Genomic DNA, 23,590 nt, shown 5'->3' with positions numbered 1-23,590 from the left:
TTATTAGCATAATCCATCTCTTAGTAAACCCCAATCTCCTTGTAATTGCCTCCAAAAAATCTCACTCCACCCTATCATACACTTTGCTCATATCTAACTTGATAGCCATATACGCTCTTTACCCCACATTCTAGTATGCATAGAATGCAATGTTTCATAAGCAGCTAGGATATTATCTGTTATCAACCTCCTAGGTATAAAAGCGCTTTGATTTGATGAAATCAAATGGGGCAAAACCACCTTTAGTCTGTTGGAAAGGACCTTGGAAATAAGCTTGTAAAACACATTACACAGACTAATTGGTCTAAACTTAGACACCCTCACAAGGTTCGGTTTCTTAGGTATGAGTGCAATATAAGTAAAATTGAGCCCATTATTAATTATACTAGAATTTAAAATATCTAATACAGATTGACATACCTCATCACCCACCACCTCCCAATTATCCTGATAAAATCCAGCAGAAAATCCATTAGGACCTGCAACTTTGTGGGGAGACATTTGTTTCAAAGCCATCACTACTTCATCTTTGGAAAAATCCCTCAACAGTCCATTATTCATCTCTGTAGAAACACGGGACCCCAGCTCCTCCAAGCAACAGTCAGGTTCGGTTAGAGTCTCAGAAGTGAACAAATGCTGATAAAAATTAACAAATACATTCTCAATTTCTCCACTAGACTCCCATAGAAGACCCTATTCATCTATAATACTTTCAATAGAATTATTTTGTTTCCTTTGTGTTGCACAGGCATGAGAATATTTTGTATTTTTATCTCTGTTGTGCAAATTTATTTAACTCGCAAGTGCACGAATCAATTGTAGTTTAATGGATTGCAAGTGCGAGGTCGATCCCACAGAGAATTGTATTTTTGAAAGAGCAATTTATATCTAAACTAATTAAATCCTAATCTAGTTCCAAAAGGGTTTTGATTTTTTAGTTTTGAAAATTAAAGGATAAACATAAACTAAATAAAATAAGTAAATCTAAGGATAAAGGTACTAAGGTTTGGGAATTCACACTCACCAAATGATAACAACATACTTTATGTTCATCAATATTAATCCGAAGTTCTCACAAATTAAATCATAGATATGTTTTACTATGCTTCAAAGAATTAATCAAAACCATCCCATGTATCCATTCATTGACCAAATCACAAAAGGAATCCAAATTCAATTGAAACACCAGATGTATCCGTAGAACAAATCACAAGGGATATCCAATTTTTATGAGTTAAAAGCTAAGCAATCAATCATATGAAATTATCTCAAATCATCACATGTATCCTTGAATCACAAGAGATATCCAAGAATCACTCCACACAATTGATTAGAAGTAAAACAATTGAAATATAAAACCCAATAAAATCAAAATAATAAAAACTTACATAAAAGTATTGATGTTCTTCATCGGTGAGGCTTTATCCCCAACCTTAGTTGGGAATTTAGCTCCACATAAAAATAAAATCTAAATCTAAACCTAAACCTAAAGAAAAACTAAACAAAAGAATTTTGCTCTCTGGGATTGTGTATCTTTTCTTGAATGCAAAGAAGTCTATTTATAGGCTTAGAGAAGTCCTAGAAGCCCAAGTAAACCTAGATAATTCGGAGGTCTGTCTCCCAGTCAAAATAGAAGCCTGAAATCGGAATAGGATTCGTCCAGATTTGTGTCCTTTAATTGCGAGGCGATTTTGACATAGTAACTGTACGAATTACGAAAATCCTATTTCACAACAAATTGTATTATTTTGAGCTAGCTTTCCAATGCCATTTGAATCACTTCAATCCGATATTTGAGCGGAGAGTTATGGTTAAAATACTAAGACGTGTGCAGAATCTGAATTTGAATCCGATCCGAAATCTTATCCAATCTAAACTTTAATCTGATTTAACCTTTCCTTAGATTTGGTTAGACTTAACCACACAATCTAGGTCTTCTCAAAGTATGCTTTCTTCCAAACTTCGCATTTTTCCCTTTAAAGCTGCAGTTTTTCTTCAATGACCTACAAAACACTAAAAACACAAAACTAACACAAAATATTAAATAACGACACAACTAAAGGATTAACTAATGTAAATAAAGGGGTCTAAATATGCAATATTTGGCACTTATCAAACACCCCCAAACTTACATTTTGCTAGTCCCTTAGCAAAACAAAACGAAAAATAAAATGAAAGCAAGAAACATAAATCCTCTTTCGTGGGAGAGACGATTGCATTTAGCATATGCAACAAGCCTTTTAAACCCCTAGGCATCCCTAGTGGACGAGTGAAGTCTCGTGAGGGCTTAACAGGAATGATACCCACAAACATTGTGCACTATGTTGTTAACAAGAAAGAAGTTTCACATAAACCATGGTTCTAATTCATGAGCAAACTTAAAAAGACAAACACCATCATAATAGTCAAAAGGAAATCTAAAATCAAATCACTCATAAATGGACAATTGAGACCTCATATGTTCTGAAATGTGTAAAGTGTAATTAGCATACAATCATGAAGCTTTTAGCCTAAACTCAAGACAAGTTCCATAAAATTTGTAAAAATCTCTATCAAATGAAACAACCAAGACAAGATATGCATTTTTTTTTCTTCTTCTTCTTTTTTTCTTTTTTTTAACAGGCTCTGCAATTTCTAACTCCTTTAAGCTTTCTAATTGACCCATGTAACAAGTGTTAGGCCAATGACTCCCAAACCAGGTGGCTTTAGGGCACTAGATGTAAAACATCCCTAAGGGCTTATTAACTTAAGTCAAAAAGGCTACGAAGTCAGATTAGCCATATCATAAATCAACACTGAACTTCACACCTTTTGACGCGAACACTCGATGCTTAATGAGGCAAGAGGTCCGGTTACTAAGCGGAAAACTCAACATGATCTTTCTTTTCTTTTTCCTTCTCTTTTTTATTTATTTTTTTCTTTTTATATCTTGCAAGCCAATGGTTATTCATCAATAGGTCATCCAACAAATCTCAAAGAGAACAAGCTTAAGCTCAAACATCATACCTCACAGAAAACATGCTAATGTGCTCATAAAAATTTATCTTAAAACAAGTGAAATCTCTTTTACCCAAAAATAAGTCAAATGACTCAGACTTCAAATGACATAATGATGTGTTCAACGCTTTAAGCAAGCTAATGAAATGTAAACCATAGTCATAGCTTAACTCAATCTTGACAAAAACATAGCACAAAATTTAATTTTATTTTTTCAAAATTTTTTTAACACAGAAAGACAAAAAATTAAACAAATAAAAACAAAAATAAATAGACAAAGTGTTTTTCCATACCCCCAAACTTGAATTACACATTGCCCTCAATGTGTAGTATAGAAATACATTACCGGAAGTAAGGAAATTGGAGTGTGAACAAGGCTAGGGCGTCCCCTAAACTTAAATACCAAGACACTTGTCAACAAAAACTAACAGCAATATTTTTTTCACAGAAACAAAACATCAAAAGATCAATTGTTGTTAGAAACAAAACAAATAAATAGAAATGCAATATAATGAAAAAGGAAAGAAAGAATTTGTGGAGTGAAGTGCAGAAAATAAACTGGAGGAGAAAACTTTACAGCGCTTTCCCCGATCATGCGGATGTCCAACCAATCCTTTCCACCCTTTCTTCTTCAAAACTTCATAGCCCTCTGGAAGGATGTTTCGCCATCTTATGTAGACTTGCTTGCTTCGACAGATCTTCTTAGAAAAGTGGTTCCTATATTTGTGTGCTTGTGTGCACAAGTCCTTGAATATCTTGACATAAGATGGCTCCTGATGTGCCTCAAGAGGGACAGTGATGTAGGCAGGAGCTTCAGTACTCACTTCCATGTCACTGGGCAGATTAGGATTTGTTGGTGGCTCACTGTTCTCATGGTGCTCAACTTGCTCAGGGTGCTCAACTTGCTCCTTTTTCTTTTCCTCCTCTTTGTTATCCACAATTTTCCCACTCTCTAGTGTGATGGTGACTTGGGCATGCTTATGATAAGAATTTTTGGAATCATCCTCATCAATCATGTAATACCTTTCAGCCATCAGCTGACTTTGAAGCTCTTCTTCCTCTATTCTATTGAAGTCAGCAACTAGATGACCAATCTGTCCTTCTATCTTGGACATGGCCTGCTTAAGTTCTTGAATGTCTCTGCCATTAGCCATGTTGGAATTCCTCAGCTCCTGTACAGCTTGGGAATTGCTCATGGTAGCATTCTTCATATCTTGTATGTTCTTATCCATTGATTGCATGAATGCTTTCATCATGTCTTCCAGTGATGACTGTGGTGCAGGCTGTTGAGTGGTAGACTGATAAATAGGAGGTTGAGCTTGATGATCGAACTGTGGATATTCTGAATGATGCAATTCATCAAATTGGTGAGCATAATTTCCTGTAGCTTGAGCTGATCCTGAGAAATCATATTGGTTGCTCCAGTCCGGATTATAACAATTGAAATTTGAATCAAACCCCGGGCTAGAGAAACTGGTGTTCATTTGTTCATATGAAAAGTTAGATCTAGCTGCTCTGATTTGATCTAATTTGTCCCATAAATCATCGAGCTGAGCTCGTAGATCTGGACAATTGTTTTCCTCGTGATAAGGATTGAAACAATATGAACATGGTTTATGTAGGTAAAAATTTTGAGGGTAGTTGGTAGGAGCTGGTGTCCTATAACTAGGAGAGGCATTAAAATCATCAAAATGAAAATTCATGCTTCCCCCTCACTTTTTAGCATGCCAATATCTCACATAAAACATTAACCATTTTTATTTTTTATTTTTATTTTTTTAAAAAAATAAAATAAACTAAAACAAAAAAAAAAACGACTAACTAACAAAAAATAAAATAAAATAAAATTTAAATTTAAAAACTCACAAAAAGGACCAAAAATTAATTTTTGGCACAAATCTACGGAACTACTGCAGTTGCTGCGAGTGCGCTCGATCGCGCCGATGTGCGGAAGGTGCTGCGGCAGAACTGTAAAACAAGCCCAACAAAACAAAAAACAACAAGAAAAATCTTTTTTTTTTTTTTATTAGTAACACGAATAAAACAAAACAAATTGCAGAAAAATAAAATCCTAATTATAACTAGTAGAAGAATAAAACTAATTTTAGAAATAAATTGGTTTAAAAAATTGAACAATTCCCCGGCAACGGCGCCAAAAACTTGTTGTGCAAATTTATTTAACTCGCAAGTGCACGAATCAATTGTACTTTAATGGATTGCAAGTGCGAGGTCGATCCCACAGAGAATTGTATTTTTGAAAGAGCAATTTATATCTAAACTAATTAAATCCTAATCTAGTTCCAAAAGGGTTTTGATTTTTTAGTTTTGAAAATTAAAGGATAAACATAAACTAAATAAAATAAGTAAATCTAAGGATAAAGGTACTAAGGTTTGGGAATTCACACTCACCAAATCATAACAACATACTTTATGTTCATCAATATTAATCCGAAGTTCTCACAAATTAAATCATAGATATGTTTTACTATGCTTCAAAGAATTAATCAAAACCATCCCATGTATCCATTCATTGACCAAATCACAAAAGGAATCCAAATTCAATTGAAACACCAGATGTATCCGTAGAACAAATCACAAGGGATATCCAATTTTTATGAGTTAAAAGCTAAGCAATCAATCATATGAAATTATCTCAAATCATCACATGTATCCTTGAATCACAAGAGATATCCAAGAATCACTCCACACAATTGATTAGAAGTAAAACAATTGAAATATAAAACCCAATAAAATCAAAATAATAAAAACTTACATAAAAGTATTGATGTTCTTCATCGGTGAGGCTTTATCCCCAACCTTAGTTGGGAATTTAGCTCCACATAAAAATAAAATCTAAATCTAAACCTAAACCTAAAGAAAAACTAAACAAAAGAATTTTGCTCTCTGGGATTGTGTATCTTTTCTTGAATGCAAAGAAGTCTATTTATAGGCTTAGGGAAGTCCTAGAAGCCCAAGTAAACCTAGATAATTCGGAGGTCTGTCTCCCAGTCAAAATAGAAGCCTGAAATCGGAATAGGATTCGTCCAGATTTGTGTCCTTTAATTGCGGGGCGATTTTGACATAGTAACTGTACGAATTACGAAAATCCTATTTCACAACAAATTGTATTATTTTGAGCTAGCTTCCAATGCCGTTTGAATCACTTCAGTCCGATATTTGAGCGGAGAGTTATGGTTAAAATACTAAGACGTGTGCAGAATCTGAATTTGAATCCGATCCGAAATCTTATCCAATCTAAACTTTAATCTGATTTAACCTTTCCTTAGATTTGGTTAGACTTAACCACACAATCTAGGTCTTCTCAAAGTATGCTTTCTTCCAAACTTCGCATTTTTCCCTTTAAAGCTGCAATTTTTCTTCAATGACCTACAAAACACTAAAAACACAAAACTAACACAAAATATTAAATAACGACTGTTGTGCAAATTTATTTAACTCGCAAGTGCACGAATCGATTGTAGTTTAATGGATTGCAAGTGCGAGGTCGATCCCACAGAGAATTGTATTTTTGAAAGAGCAATTTATATCTAAACTAATTAAATCCTAATCTAGTTCCAAAAGGGTTTTGATTTTTGAGTTTTGAAAATTAAAGGATAAACATAAACTAAATAAAATAAGTAAATCTAAGGATAAAGGTACTAAGGTTTGGGAATTCACACTCACCAAATCATAACAACATACTTTATGTTCATCAATATTAATCCGAAGTTCTCACAAATTAAATCATAGATATGTTTTACTATGCTTCAAAGAATTAATCAAAACCATCCCATGTATCCATTCATTGACCAAATCACAAAAGGAATCCAAATTAAATTGAAACACTAGATGTATCCGTAGAACAAATCACAAGGGATATCCAATTTTTATGAGTTAAAAGCCAAGCAATCAATCATATGAAATTATCTCAAATCATCACATGTATCCTTGAATCACAAGAGATATCCAAGAATCACTCCATACAATTGATTAGAAGTAAAACAATTGAAATATAAAACCCAATAAAATCAGAATAATAAAAACTTACATAAAAGTATTGATGTTCTTCATCGGTGAGGCTTCATCCCCAACCTTAGTTGGGAATTTAGCTCCACATAAAAAATAAAATCTAAACCTAAACCTAAACCTAAAGAAAAACTAAACAAAAGAATTTTGCTCTCTGGGATTGTCTATATTTTCTTGAATGCAAAGAAGTCTATTTATAGGCTTAGGGAAGTCCTAGAAGCCCAAGTAAACCTAGATAATTCGGAAGTCTGTCTCCCAGTCAAAATAGAAGTCTGAAATCGGACTAGGATTCGTCCAAATTTGTGTCTCTTAATTGCGGGGCGATTTTGACATAGTAACTTTACGAATTACGAAAATCCTATTTCACAACAAATTGTAGTATTTTGAGCTAGCTTTCCAATGCCATTTGAATCACTTCAATCCAATATTTGAGTGGAGAGTTATGGTCAAAATACTAAGACATGTGCAGAATCTGAATTTGAATCCGATCCGAAATCTTATCAAATCTGAACTTTAATCTGATTTAACTTTTCCTTAGATTTGGTTAGACTTAACCACACAATCTAGGTCTTCTCAAAGTATGCTTTCTTCCAAACTTCGCATTTTCCCCTTTAAAGCTGTAGTTTTTCTTCAATGACCTACAAAATACTAACAACACAAAACTAACACAAAATATTAAATAACGACACAGCTAAAGGATTAACTAATGTAAATAAAGGGGTCTAAATATGCAATATTTAGCACTTATCAACGACACAACTAAAGGATTAACTAATGTAAATAAAGGGGTCTAAATATGCAATATTTGGCACTTATCAATCTCCCTCCTTCAACCATGCTTCCTTAGATCTTTGCTTCCATTTAATCTCCTCACTCTCCAAAAGTTCATGCAAATCTTTTTGAAGCCCCGTCTATCCAACTCCTCATCCGTGTTCTGTAGAGTCTCAAGCAACTGAGTTTTTTGGTTCAGTTCTTTTTCTCCTACACCCACTTCCTTGTTCCGCCACCTTTGTAACCCACGAGAGCAGCTGTCTAATTTCCCCTTCATGTTTTTCCATTTATCCCCATAATGAAATTTTTCCCTCCAAAATTTTTTAATCACATCCTTACACCCACTTTCCATCACCCCTTGTGCTTTATACCTAAACATATTTCTACTTCCCCCCACCATGGCTGAATTCATTCAAGTTTAACAACATGGGTGCATGATCAAAACTGATAGTAGCCTTTGTATTAATGACCACTGCAGGATAAAGGACACACCATTCTGCATTAGCTACCACCCTATCCAACCAAGCTTGTATAAAATATTCCCCTTGTTGCCCATTATTCCAAGTAAATTTCTGCCCTCTAGCACCAAGATCGGATAAATCATAGAATGATAATGTTTCCCTAAAAGCTTCCATCTGTCCCCTAGCCCGTTCATTGCCCCCCTTTTTTTCAAACCGATCAGTGATCTCATTAAAATCTCCAATGCAGACCCATGGTCTAGGCTACAGTTCAGCTACATGAAGCAAGAGTGCCCACACTTCAAGTCTTTTATGAGATTTTGGATGCCCATAAAATCCCGTTAATTTCCAATAAACACTTTTCCTTTTCAAGGTTACTATAGCATTAATATGTCTACGACTATAATTTTGAATATCTAGTCCCACATCGTCCTTCCAAAACAAAGCTAGACCACAATTGTGTCCCACACAATCAACCACAAACATCTTTAGAAATCCAATATTTATTCGTATCTTCTCCATTTTTTGGTGTCGTAGTTTTGTTCCAATGAGGAAAACGAAATTGGGTCTCTTAACCTTACACAACCGGTAAAGCTCACAAATTTCCCTTGGGTTCCCAAGCCCTCAACAGTTCCAACTTAAGGTGATCATTGCAGTCAGCGGTGTTGTATAACAACATCCGTCATTCCCGAACCATTGAAAGTTTCCTCTCCCCCAATTTGCACAGCCATCTTCCCTCTCCGTCCCCTCTTCCCTCCTCTTTCCTCCCCCTCTGCATCCACTTTGCCATTATTCCGCCTTTTACGTGTTTCTACATGAAGTATCGAAGTTGTGGTTTCGGCTTTACTAACTCTCACCCTCTTTTTCCACTTAAGCACAGGTTGAGAGCATTTACTATAGTCCTGCATGGGACCTATTTTTGGACTTGTCCCATGACTACTCCACTGCATCCCCACCATCGAACGGCCCACTTATCCACTGTCACTACCAGTTTGTTGCATCATGTTACACGTGTTGCTGCTTATGCTCATATCTTTATCCTGCAAATCCCTCTCAATATCCATAACAAATACCCTCTGTAACTTTGATTCTTTTGCAATACCCCCACCACATAACTCCTTAATGAAAGAGTCACCCATGTGATCACAATCCATTTCCTTCATCGCCACAATAGAGCCAATTGTATTATTGTTCACGTGATCCTCTCCTAGAAATCCTCCCACATCACCTTGATTCACTCCCACGGTTTCGTCCCCCATCATCTCTCTTCCATTCGAAAAAAATAGAAGACATCCCTCGAGAATATTTGGCCCCTTTACTTTTCAACTCTTCACCTGATCGTTCATGGCTGCCAGTAGCACCCCTTAGGATTCTGATCATCCCTCCACTTTCCACCATAGCTGTTATTATAATACCTACCAAAATAAGATGAAAAACCCCTCCCTTCATACTCCCCCCGCCACTGTGATGATCACAGTCTCTTTCTCTCCTTTGAGCTAGAGAAACTGGTCTCAACCATGGCCCAAACTGAGGAACCTCTCACCTAACTTGTGGCCCCCTTCTGCTTTGACATCCTACTTTCCCATGCTTAATACAAGCACATTGAAAACAGTATCTAGGAAGGTGCTCATACTGAAACACAACCTTAACTGGCCTGCCTTGTACCCTCATCATTCTTCCCCGAGAGAGAGGATTCTTCAAATTGAGTTGTATTCTAACCCGTCGGTATTCACCCAAACCTACTCTCTCTTCATCTATATCTACATCCTTCACTATCCCCACATATGAGCCAATTTGATAGCTAATGCCCTTGCTCATAAAGGCAAGAGGCAGATTAATCATCCTCACCCAGAATACAACCTTCTCAAAATGGTTTTTTAAAGGCGGTGTTACCCTATCAAAATCCTCCACTGCAAATAAACTCCCTTCAGACACCCAAGGTCTCCCCTCCAATACTCGTATTTTATCCCATGAGTTTTCAAACTCAACCAAAAATAGATTATGCCCCAGAATTTTGAACAATAATGTTCCTATTTGTCTCCATCCCCTAATCAATTTAGATATAATTATCTCCTTGCTCACCATTCTATCAGACAACAATTTGCCCACCAAACATGATTGACCTCTATTCACAACCTCCACCAACGAATGGTATTGATCTCCATCTCCAAACCTTCCTCTTCTGAAAGAGAAAAATTTCCCCATATTTTGTAAGATCTTCCGCCATCTCCCTGTTTCCCTCTAGCAAAAGCACCAGCAATTCCTCTCCACAATGTAGACAGACTTGAAGAAAAGTTTACTTTCTCCTCTAGGTTTTTGCTCTAGAGAGAAAAAATTATGTCTCATATTACTAGTTGAGAATGGATTACTTAATTACTAGTATACATACTTAAAAGTTATATAACTCATTTTTTGTAATATATTAATATATTTTGTATATATATACAATATATATGAATGAGCTAGCGAGTTGGGCTAATGAGTTGGGCCAATGAGTTAGGGGTATCGAATGAGTTGAGCTTTAAACGAGTCAAACTCGTGAGCCTCTATCAAGATTAATCGAGCGAGTCGAGCATGTATCATTTGATAATCAAGCGGGTTTTCACAGTAACGAGCGAGCTTGTATAGTGTCAAGCTTGAGTTCAAGTCGAGTTTAACCGAGCGGGTTGTTGAGTGTATTGGCTCATTTACAGCCTTATGCCCATCCGATTATTCTTTACCAAGTCACAACAAACAAATGTAAAAGAATAAGATAGATAGTTGTATGAATAATCAAATTACACATAAGTTGAAGGCATGAAAAAATCTCATTTTTCGTCAAAAGAATGCATTGGGAGTAAAAGCAAGTATTGGAAACTCCAAGTTTGAAACAATGGCCAAGGTAGACTGATTCAGTAACATTTTGCACATAAAAACACAACCACCAAGCATTCAAGATGGTATAGCGTTCATAATATAAATATACCAAATTATGATTTGGTATAAAACATAAAAATATAAATATTATTCTGAATGGAGTACTTGCTGCTGCATAATATAAATATACAGATACCCAGTGGCGGAGCCAGGAATTTAGGTCAGAGGGGTCGAGCATTTTTTCATATATAAAGTTGAACAGAAATTAATTAAAAATAATAAAAATTACAAATAACTAAATAATTTAGTAGACTTTAATTATTGTTTAAAACACATAAATGTAACTTACAATTTATTTTGTCATGCCTTGTCTTAATTTATTTAGTTGTCCTTGACGAGTCTTCATACTTTGAAATCGCTACATGATTTGTTCATTGTTGATAGTCTTAAATATATCCTTCTCAATGTATGTGACAAGACAATCATTCATCCACTGATCTCCCATTCTGTTACGTAAATGATTTTTAACAATATTCATTGCTGAAAAGGCTCTTTCAACAGTTGCTGTTGCAGCTGGCTGAATCAATGACAATGTCACCAATGAATACACAATATCTTTTTTCATCTCTATCATCTTCTCAGCAAGCTACCCAATTCCTTTGAGTGTTGCAAATTCATCACTAGAACGCATGTCAATTATATATGTTTCAAGTTGATTGTCCAATGTAATAAGTTGAATTGTTGAAAATCATTCGGATAAAATCGAGCAAGATGAAGTAATTTCTCCTTGTTAAAGGCAGCAAACAAGTCATCTGGATTCAAGCACGCAACACAAAGTAGTAATTCAGAATTTGCCTCATTAAAGCGACTGTTAAGTTCTTGGAGTTGCATATTTATAATAGTATAATAAAGCTCCACACGGTAATAATGTGAATTTTTCTTGCTTTGACCTTTTCTTCGTGATCGAAGTTGGTATAGATCAATCCATATTGGGGATAACAATAGTATTTTTTGGCACAAAATACAGAAACTTCTTCAAATAAAGAGTTTCATCCATCTTCTCATATAATCTGTAAATGCTACTTTGAAACTTCAACCAACTTCATTGCATTCAGAATATCTTGATATTTTTGTTGTAATGCTTGAGATAACTCATTTGTAATCCCCAAAACACATTTCATCAAATGTAAATTGAAAGCAAATTCAAAAGTCTGGAGCAAATGAATTAGTATATTTGCTTCTGCTCTCTGTTCAGAATATAAACCATCTTCCACAATATCTTCAACTGCATCAATGATAGAAGAAAACATGAGAATAAGATTAATAATGGCACCACAATGAGAACTCCAATGCGTATCTCCGGGTCTCTTTAAATTTATTTCTTGATTCAAGCCACGACCAGTAGAAATTTTATTATTTCGTAGTGCTTCAACAACTTTAGCAGTTCGTTTTTTCAAGAAGTATGTCACGACGTTTACATGATGCTCCAACAACATTAAAAACACTATTAACCAAGCTAAAAAAAGCTGCAATTTGGATGTGATTTTTGGCAGCAGCCACTAAATTCAATTGAAGTTGATATGCAATGAATTATCGTTCAAAATAAGTGTTTTAAGTCCATTTAACTCACCTCGCGTATTGCTAGCTCCATCGTATTCTTGTCCTCACAATCTACTAATACTTAAATCATGCTTGCTAAGCATTGACTCAATTGTCATCTTTAATATTGAAGTTGTGGTATTGCTAACATATGTAATCCCTAAAAAATGTTCAATCACATGACCTCGCTTATCTACATAATGCAAAATCATTGCCAATTGTTCCTTAATAGATATATCATGAGATTCATCAACTAGGAAAGCAAATGACGAGTCTCCAAGATCTTTAAGAATAGCATCTATAGTTTTACTTGCTACAACATTTGCTATTTCTTTTTGAATGTCTGGTGCGGTCATTTGATGATTTTTAGGAGCATTTTCTAATATTACCTTGTCAATTTCTTCATTATGATTTGCAAGAAACTGCAACAATTCATGAAAGTTTCCCTAATTACTTGAGTCTTTAGATTTATCATGGCCACGAAATGCTAATCCTTTTTGCTGTAAAAAGGGAATACAATCAACTGATGCATTCAAATGAGTTCTATATTCCATTATCTGCTGATCTGATTGCTTGTCAAAAAATGTAATGATGCTTTGTTTTTGGTTTAAGAAAGCTTCACATTTTCGTCGAGCTTGATTATGTGCACTATTGTGAGCCCCCTCATGACTCTGTAACTTCTCTTTCTTTTTCTAATTTTTAAACCCTTCAGTAACAAACAAGTTTCCTCCTGCTTGATTTCCAGTGTCTGGTTTGAAGAGATAACAATATAAGCAATACGCAGCATTTTCTGAAATGTTGTATTCTAACCAACCATCATATTCTTCGAACCATGCTAGATTAAAACGGCGCCATGTTTTTCCAAATTGTGTTTGTGGAAAATCATGGTTAAATGGTTGACAGGGTTTTTTTTGGTAGATACGCTCTTCGAATTTGATCTCTGTCACTAGGATGGTTATGAAAAAAAAAAATTCTTAAGCAATGATCAACAGCCAAATTTGATAAATCTACCTCGACACGAGCTCGTTTAGAATTTGCTTGGAATTCAATAGATTCATTGTTGTTCTCCATACTTTCAGATAACTACAATTATATATTTCATATTATTAAAAAATATGTAATAAAAATATATATATTCAATTCAAAAGAGCAATTTAAATATAAAAGCTAATCAATGTAAAAGTTAAATTACATACCTCTTAGTCTCGAAAAAAAAAAAAAAAATTGTAATTGATTTGAATTGTTGAAAGCTTCAAAATTTCAAATAGAAAGAAATATTGTAGGAGAAATCACAAACTTCAACTTGTGGAACGGCTGCTTTGAAGAATGACAATTGCAATTTGCAAATTAGTGATTTAAATATATACCTAAATCCTATAAGGTTAAAAATGTAAAAGTCGGTACTACAGTCTACACTTTGCAGTGCATCACTTCAATTTTGACCTTTTTTTTTTATTTATTTTTTATTTTTTAATGAGAAAAAGCTTTGGTGAAAGCCTAAAAGGAGTGGTTGGCTGCTGGTGTTTAAAAAAAAAAAAAAAAAATTAAAAAGCATCACGTCAATGGTCAATTGATTTGTCCTATTCTTCTTTTATGATTTATATTTTAATTTTTAATGAGATAAAGCTTTGGTGAAAGGCTGAAAGCCTAAAACAAGTGGTATGTTGCTGCCTAGAGAGTACTTGAGTGCGTCACATCACTCAGAAAAAAAGAAATAAATTGTATCACAGTTTCATACGGCGGGAGAAAGAGGGTTTAAAATTTTGAAAGAAACGATGTGTTTTATTAAATCCAAAGAACACCATCTTCCTCTTCTCTAACCTAAAAAAGAAAACCAGAAACTCTTACAGTTGAAGAAAAAAAAAATCAGGCGAGCTAGATGTTGTCGGCCGTCGCTTGAGTTGATTGCCCCTTGTAAATGGATGAAGGTGGGCAACCATGAAATTTGAAAATTTTTCTACAAGGTTAAGGGAGATTTTTAGGGGTTGAGGGGGTCATATGACCTGTCTCAACCCCCCTTCCCTCCGCGGGCTCCGCCCCTACAGATATTAGTTTATTTAAATATAAATATACAAAACTAATTAGTCACTTAGAAAAAAAAAAAAAAAAAAAAAAAACAACAACAAATTCTAATTAGTCACTTGAGTTATTCCAATCACTTTTAATTGACAGAAAGCATTACAGACTTCAATCTTTATCTTGGACCTGAACAGTTTACTTTGGAATTTTCAAGCAAGAAACGAATTAAAATTTAGGAATTTTCATATATTAATAGAAAAAGCCAAAACCCAATCAAATTTTCAAGCAACAATAAGCTCTCCAACTTTGGGCCTTGGAGCAATTAGGTCAAGCCAGATATAAACTAATTTTTATGTCATACTGATTTCAAGTAGGCAAGCCAACAACCTGTTTGAAATATTCATTTAAAATGTTACACATAAACCCATCACTTGAACCCATGGGTTAGAGGCCCAACATTCCAAAAAAGCCCAATACATCCGAATGGGCCCTATGAATGCGACCCACCATGAAATAGCAAATACAACATCGTTTGTTACACTCTCGGTCGACCGAGGATCAATTAGACTACCACAACGAATCTCCCACACCTAACATCCAAGTGCATCCATCACAGTTAGGATACGACTTGGCTGTATGGACAACTCACACATGGCAGGATCATCGGAACGGTTACAATCTACTTATGAAGGACTTTTAACAGTTATGTGCCATCCTCAAAATTTGATCAATGTAGGTAACGGAATCTTACCGATCATAATGACAGGATACACAAATATTAACTCTACCTTATGCCCAAATCCCGGATCCTCCTCCCGGTCATCATAGCCACCTCCGCATAATCAACTATAAAGACCTCACTTCAGAGGTACACAAGAACAACTCTAAGCTCTATACTAAGTCCACACAAACACTGATTTAAGCATCGGAGGAGGAACTACCTACCACCCCCGGCATGTCCTCTTAATGTGTGCTCTAGTTTTTGTAGGTTTGACAGGTAGCTCCAAAGAAGAAAGGATTGGCTTGGATTCCCCAAATCCTGGACTAAGCCGTCCTTACAAAAATAATATCCACAGTAATGGTGAACACAAGGTCAAGAAGCCGAGCCCGCACTGAAGAACCACCAATCCAAGCCAATCAAAGGCCACCATTGGCGCATCAGAACGCCAGCGACAAGGAGCGCATTGCTTCTCTCGAAGCGCAAATGGCACTTATAATCTAGCAGAACGAAGAACTGGGCCGCCGATTTCCCTCTCCATCTCAAATCAATCAGGTTGAACTTTCAGATGGGCAAGGAAATCACAGTCATCGCCTGCACAACCACACCCATCGAGACGAAAACTCCCGTAACACATCAGAACCTCAGCCAATCACGGCTTCACGACGTGAAGTAGACAAAGCCTTGGCGGAACTTAAGACAAAGCTTGAGGCTATGGAGAAGAAGGAGAAGTACAAGACTGTAGTGGTGAGCAAGCTCTTCGCCGGCACGGAGACGCCTTTCACCAAATAGGTGATTGATCACCCGCTCCCCAATAAATTTAAGACACCTTAGATCCCGAGCTACAGTGGAGTCGGAGATTCGACTGAGCACCTGGAGAATTACCAGATGCAATTGATGTTGTATGCCATACCCGATGAAATTGCGTGCAAAGCTTTCCCAACTACAATCTCCGGAAACGCTAGAGAGTGGTTCCGAAGCCTGGCAACCATTTCTATGGGTACCTTCGAAGATTTGGCTCGAATATTCCTCACTCACTTCCTGGGTTCCAGAGAAAGAAAAAAACCTTTTGGGTATCTCCTGACACTCCACCATCGAGAGGGGGAGAGTTTCACAGAGTTTATGATTCGGTTCAACACCAATAAATTGAAGGGAGAGGATCCCACCGATGGTGTAATCTTCTCCGCCATCTACAATGGTATCTCAACCAAGGAGCCAGTAGCAAGGAAAATTGCGAGAAGACAACTGAACAACCTCCAAGAGCTGTTAGATAAGGTGGAGGAATTTATTAACGAGGAAGAAACCTTAAGAGCAACGAGGTCAGCTCGGAAGACTCCCAAGAAATTGGAAGAGAAGAAGATGAGGGATCATTCGGGGCTCGACACTCCGAAACCCTTCAAGAAGAAGTTCAACAATTACAATTTCACCCTGCTCAACGCCAACATTTCCGAGGTCTTGATGGAAATCAAAAAAGATTCAAGATATCGAAGACCTCCCAGGGCTCCACAAAATCAAAACTCAGATCACTATTATGAGTTCCACGAGGTCAATGGGCATTACACAAAAGGCTGCATTGCTTTGCGGCATCTCACTGAAAATTTTATCAAAAATGGTAAACTCGTTCGATTCTTGGGAGAGCAAAGAAGAGTAGCCCCTTCTCGACAAAACTACATCCGAGAAGTAAATTACCACCCCTCCCGAGATCAATGGCGGCTAGAGCATTATCGAAGCAGAAGTTTCGACTGCAGAAATCAAAATGGGTATCCTTGGGAGGAGAGAGCAAGACAGGAAGAGCCTAGAAGAAGGCCTGCCTGCCTGACCCGTGAGCCTTAGAACCAAGCAAACATTCCAGAAATCCACACCATAGTTGGCAGATTCGCCGGGGGAGGTGAGTCAAGAAGGGCGAGGAAGACTTATGCCTGACAAGTAGAAAGCTTTCATGAAGTCTACACTATAAGACGACCAATGAAGCAATCCCGGAGGAGTGAGATAGTGATTGGATTCTCGGATGCAAACTAAGTGGGTATATTGTACCCACACACAGATGCCCTGGTTGTCACCCTAACAGTGGCAAACCATAATGTCCATCGCATCTTGGTGGATAATGGGAGCTCGGCAAACATCTTATATTGGTCTGCATTTAGGAAGCTGAATCTGGGGCAGGAGAAAATTGTCCCAACCAGCTGTCCCTTAATGGGATTCACAGGGGAACAAGTGCAACTAGTCAGATCAATTGAACTACTGATCACGGCTGGATCATACCCAAGGCAGGTGAAGGTCATGATATATTTTCTATTGGTCAACCAACCATCAGCATATAATGGTATCATCGAGAGAATGGCTCTCAATGAACTAAGGGCCATCACATCAACTCTACATCTCAAGATGAAGTTCTCGACGGATCATAGAGTTAGAGAAGTAAGGGGCGATCAGCGAGCTGCCCGACAATGTTACAACATCTCTATGAAAGAGTGTCCTAAGACCTTGGCCCATGGGAGCAAATGTAAGAAGGATAGATAGCAATTAAATGGCGGTGAACCGGTCGAAGATCTTGAGGAATTCTCGGTCGGCAAGCCTGACAGGGTTGTCAAAATTGGGTCCCAGCTAGACCCTATTGTAAAAGAAAAGCTCGCATCTTTTCTCTAGGAGAATTGTGACGTATTCGCCTGGAGTCTTGAGGACATGCCGAGCATAGCACCGTTGGTCATGGTGCACAAGTTGATGCCAATCCTAGTTTCAAGCCAGTACAGGAGAAGTGGAGAGGGCACTAAGCTGAGAAAAGCAAGGGCGCTGCCGAAGAAGTCAAAAAGTTACGCGAGGCCAGATTCATTAAAGAGATCCAATACACCACCTAGTTGGCAAACGTGGTGCTAGTAAAAAAGTCGAACGGGAAGTGGAGAATGTGTGTCAACTTCATCGATATCAATAAGGCATGTCCCAAAGACAACTACCCTTTTCCATGGATAGACCTACTTGTCGATTCAACTTTGGGGCATGAGTTATTGAGCTTCATGGATGCATTCTCGGGGTACAACCAGATATCCATGCACGAGTCCGACCAAGAAAAAATGGCCTTCATGATGGACACAGATCTGTATTGTTACCAGGTCATGCCATTCGGACTGAAAAACCCAGGAGCTACATATCAGCGGCTAGTCAATAAGATGTTTTGGCAGCAGATTGGGCGAAATATGGAAGTATATGTAGATGATATCCTGGTCAAAAGCATACGAGCGGCTAGCCACATCGCAGACCTAGCCGAGATGTTCGACATGCTAAGGCACTCCGGGATGAAGCTCAATCCTTCCAAATGCACATTCGAAGTAGCCTTGGGTAAATTCCTTGGGTTCATCGTCTCTCGTAGAGGAATTGTATCTAACCCTAAAACGATCAAGGCGATCCTGGACAAGCAAACACCTCAAAGCACAAAGCAGCTTCTACAATTGACAGGGAGGATAGCAGCGCTAAATCGGTTTGTCTCTCACTTAACCGATAAATGCCTTCCCCTTTTCTAAATTCTAAAGAAGGCATTCTCTTGGAGTCTAGAATGTGACCAAGTTTTCCAGGAGTTGAAGGAATATTTAGTCAGCCTGCCACTACTGAGCCAACAGGTGGAAGGGGAAGCCTTATACCTGTACTTGGCGGTGTCCTCATCAGCCATAAGCTCAGCCTTAATCTAGGAAGAACAAGAAGTGTAAAAGCCCATCTACTTCGTTAGCAAAGCCCTGCACGGCTCCGAGGAATGATACCCTCGGATTGAAAAGCTAGCTTTCGCCTTGGTCACGTCCACCTGAAGATTAAGACCATATTTTCAAGCGCATACCATCAAGGTGTTAACTGAATATCCCTTGAGGAAAATCTTGCAAAAGCTAAACTTATCAGAAAGGCTGGTGTTGTGCAAATATCTACCTAAATTAATAGGCAAATAATTGTACGTTTTACCCGCAAGTGCACAAGGTCAACATAGTAGTATATGATGCAATTACGGGATCATTCCCACGAGGATTGCTAAATTTTTCTTAAAAATATATTCCTTGAGTAAAACGAAACAAAGATTGGTTTTGATTTGATAATAATAAAATGGTAGGGCTTTGATATCCACCACTAATTATATTTAGATAATATATCAATATACTAGTGCTTTGATCATGTTATGCATATGTAATGTTTGTCAACCTAAGGGCATGGGTGTATACTCTAACTCTTTTCTTTCTTAAAGGATTTAGCATAGTGTATACTAAGTTATGAAAGCATGATTCTGTGGAAATTGACAAACACATGAGGCATAAGGCATGGGTGTATACTCCCGGTTTCCTATGTTGATTAACCAAGAACCCGGTGTCGATTTCTTTTGTCACTTTTATTAAATCCAGGACTCGGTCATCCATATTGGTTTAACTAACTAGTCCATACCACATGCATATGTTGATCAAGCAAACACATATGAGGAATTCATGAAAGCAGAAATTAATCAAGTTAAATATCACAACATGATCATCACAAACGCGCCAATATTGAATATTAACTAAACATAACTAGGGCTTTAATCTAGCCATACTAAGTAAATTAGTTACACATGAGTTTGATGTTAAACATCTTCATAAAATAAAAAGAAAGGAAAAGAATAAACCCGAAATTTGAATTTGAAGAGCTCCAATTCTTCTCCTTGGAAATTGTCTGTCTATTCTAGAGGTTTAAGGGTCTATTTATAAGCCTTAGAAATACTCTAGAAATCCTAAAAATCGTATGGCTTGAGCCCTAGTTCGTATAAAGCTACAAAACCCTAGAAATTACAATTTCCATATCAAGGCTGGCGGCTGACTTGGCCATCACGCACGGGTGCTCTTGATTGCAACCTGTGTGCGATCAATCACAGGGCTGCGATCGATCCTCTTGTGCTAGGCGCACTCAATTGCAGGTGCCTTGTGCTTGTGTTCTTCGCCTGTAGTGCGCTTGATCGCAGCTCCCCTGCGATCGATCGCACTACCAGAGCCTCCAATATTCTTCAAAATCCCTCTTTAAGTCTGAAACTTCTAAGATTTCTTCCTTTTCTTCAAAGGACCTACAAAATAAGGAAAACACATAAAAGAACTAAAATGGCATAAATTCACCAAAACTAAAGGAATAAAACATGTAAGTTAAGGGCTAAAATATGAATATTTTGACACTTAATACCCCCCCCCCCCCCCCAAAACTTACATATTGCTAGTTCCTTAGCAATACAAACTAAAAACTAAATGGAAAAAACGTAAAACAAAAAAGATACATCCATCTTTCGTGGGATGTACGACTGCATTTAGCATATGCAACAAGCCTTTTAAACCCCTAGGAATTCCCTAAAGGACGAGTGAAGTCTCGCGAGGGTTTTTCAGAAATGTTGCCCACAAACATCATGCACTGTTCATGTTATCCCAAAAATTAAAGTATCACTTCAAGATTATGATTTTCATTCATTAGCAAGCTTAAAAAGATGAAATCCATCTTCACAATGAATTGGAATCTCAAACTTCAATTACTTCCAAAGGACATGCTAAAACATCACAAGTTTGAAAACAGTGTAAAGTGAACTAGCACAAAATTATGAAGCTTCCAAGTATTTCCAATGTGCAATGTCTCCATATCTCAAGGTTCATTGAATTCCCTATTAAAATGAATAGCAATGTCATATTTCTTTTTCTTTTTTTTTTTCGTCAGGTTGTGCAATGTTTGGTTCCTTTAAGCTTTCTAATTGACCCATGTAACGAGTGTTAAGTCAATGACTCCCAAACCAGATGGTTTTAGAGCATTAGGTGTAAAGACACCCCTAGGACTTACTAGCTCGAGTCAAAAAGGCTACAAAACCAAACTAACCAAGACTTTAACCAAACCAAAAGTCTTCACCTTTTGACCTAAACTCTCAAAGCTTTTGAGGCAAGAGGTCCAGTTACTCACATATATAGATGCCAAAGTATCCATCTAATAAATCATCCAGTTTCACCCTAGACATAAAAACACACACATCAGACTTTCATATCATACTCCACAAATTATGTGCTGATGTGCTTGTGTGATTAGATCAAAAATGTGATTTCTCAACTATCCTAAGCAAGTAACCAACTTAATAAATTCTATCATCAGATCATGTGTTCACAATTTTAAGATCACCAATGAAATCAAACCACAATTCTTTTAGATTAACCAAAATTTTAAGGCAAACATGAACATGCATAAATTTTTTTTTTTTTATTATTATTATTATTATTTTCAACAACAAACAAACAAAACAAATAACATGAAACTGAGACAAAGTGTGTGTAGAGTGTTCCTATACCCCCAAACTTAAATGACACATTGTCCCCAATGTGTCAAAAACAAGGAAAGAATTTACCTAGGATATGGACAGCATGGTCTGGAAAGCATGGCTCATAGCACACCCCCAAACTTGAATCGAAGCACACTTGTCCCTACAAAATAAGAAAACAAGAAAACAAGTAAAAGGAAACAAAACTAAAGATAAATAATATAAAAAAAAAAAAAAAACAAAAACAAAAACAAAAAAAAAAAGAATAAGTGAAACACACAAAAATAAAATAACAAGATAAACTATGGGGTGCCTCCCATGAGCGCTAAGTTTAACGTCTTCAGCCAGACGGTGGGCCCCTTCTCAACGCTATCCCGAAGAAGATGCTCTAGATGGTGGTGGTAAACGACTGAGAATGGACCGCATTAGTTCTTCTAAGGCAGCTAGTCTTTGGTCCATCAAGACTTTTCCTCTCTAGCCTCTCGTCTTTGATCAGCCAACTCTCTCCGAAGGCTGGCCACTTCTTCACTGATGGAGCGATACTATGCTGCATGAAGAATGACTGGGGCCTCCTCCTCTGTTGCTTCCGGCTCAGCTACAGGTTCATTTTCTGCCATCGGCTCTGCCTCAAACTCTTCCTCTTCAGCTGTTGGTGCTTAAGGTACTCTAGGCATGTGGGAGCAGCTTTGGTTCCATTGGCGAATACCAAACTATAGGGTAGTGGTGACTGGCTCATCAGTTGCGGTGCTCTTTATGCCCTTTTTCCGGAGGATGTAAGTGATTAAGTAAGGAAAGGGCAACCCCCATGAGTGGGTGCACTCAGCTCCCCCGACATGCACTCCATTCCAAAATTTGTGAATTTGGTTCCAAATAATATAAGGAATGGAACACCAGGCACCTTTATGAAAGGCGTAGAGTATTTGGAGAAATTGGTCTCGCCTTTGAGTCTTGTGCCCTAGGGGAAAGGCATTGCGGTGCAAAATAGAGTCCACAAACCAGAACTGGGGAGGTAGCGTGGACTTGCTTTCGGCATTATGGTGTGTGTCACCATATTGCCCTTGACACATGTCTTCAATGATCTCCGCCACGTAAAATCTAGGAGGTTGCTCTGCAAGCTACGCTTCTTCTGGAGGGTGCTCATCATTGCACTAGAGAGCAGCTGCAATGTCAACCCTTGTTACTTTAACGGCTCGATCATGAACTGTGGAAGATAGAGCAGCCAGCCTATTGCAATCATGAGACAGGTTGGCATAGAACTTAGTCACCAATTTCTTGTGTGCGGTGGAGGTGAGCGGCTTGAATAGCTTCTTTAGCCCCCGACGCTTGAACTCTACGACCGCCCATTGAGTTGCCTCAAGGTGTTGGAAATCTTCTCAGATGGTAAAAGTTGTTTCAAACAGCAGCTTCCGCTCCTTAAAAGCGGGTGGGGGAGAAGTGGCTTGGGCATCAGAACCCCGGGAGGATGAAGCTCGAGTTTTTGGCATGATGAGCTTGGTTCGGGAATTCTGTCGAACACTTGGTGTGCAATGGGACGACCACGGTTTCAAAAGCACAGCAACGACTGCCCAAACCCCTGCAAAATAAGGTAAATCCAACAACAGGAGCAAATGTGGGTGGAAAAGCACCGACAATTTGCAAAAATTTGAAAAAAAAAATGGAGAGTGGGTATAAGGGGAGTTGGGGTGTTGATGGGTGATGGGGTGTGAGTGTGGTGTGGTGAAGGTGGTGGCCGCAAGGGACTACGAAGTCGTGCAAGTGTAGATGCAGTGCGGTGGTGGTGGTTGAAGACCGGTGGGGGTGCGATGAGAGCAGGGGTGCTCGATGGAGTTTAGTTGTAGTTGCTGGGGGTGTACGGCGCAGGGGAGA

At 37.7% G+C, this 23,590-nt stretch overlaps 1 protein-coding gene and 1 pseudogene across 1 annotated transcript; one reads left to right on the top strand and one right to left on the bottom strand.

Moving 5' to 3' along the window:
- Positions 1-11,526: 11,526 nt before the first annotated feature.
- Positions 11,527-12,759, bottom strand: LOC148583076 (uncharacterized; annotated as a pseudogene).
- Positions 12,760-16,332: 3,573 nt separating this feature from the next.
- LOC132165069 (uncharacterized) lies at positions 16,333-17,964 on the top strand. The gene is made up of 2 exons (XM_059575574.2): positions 16,333-17,266; positions 17,489-17,964. The coding sequence occupies exons 1-2, from the start codon at positions 16,333-16,335 to the stop codon at positions 17,962-17,964; spliced, it is 1,410 nt and encodes a 469-aa protein (XP_059431557.2).
- The last annotated feature ends 5,626 nt before the right edge of the window (positions 17,965-23,590 follow it).

The sequence above is a fragment of the Corylus avellana genome, chromosome 11 (genome assembly GCF_965113065.1).
Source record: "Corylus avellana chromosome 11, dhCorAvel1.hap1.2, whole genome shotgun sequence".
Lineage (NCBI taxonomy): Eukaryota > Viridiplantae > Streptophyta > Magnoliopsida > Fagales > Betulaceae > Corylus > Corylus avellana.
The sequence above is the reverse complement of the archived record's forward strand: the minus strand, read 5'-3'. Positions and strand labels throughout refer to the sequence as shown.

Bases quoted from the DNA above. Each gene is read 5' to 3' on its own strand.
- LOC132165069 (XM_059575574.2), top strand. From the start codon at position 16,333: ATGCAATTGATGTTGTATGCCATACCCGATGAAATTGCGTGCAAAGCT. The intron at 17,267-17,488 runs GTGAGCCTTAGA...ACCCACACACAG, and splicing joins AAGGCCTGCCTGCCTGACCC to ATGCCCTGGTTGTCACCCTA.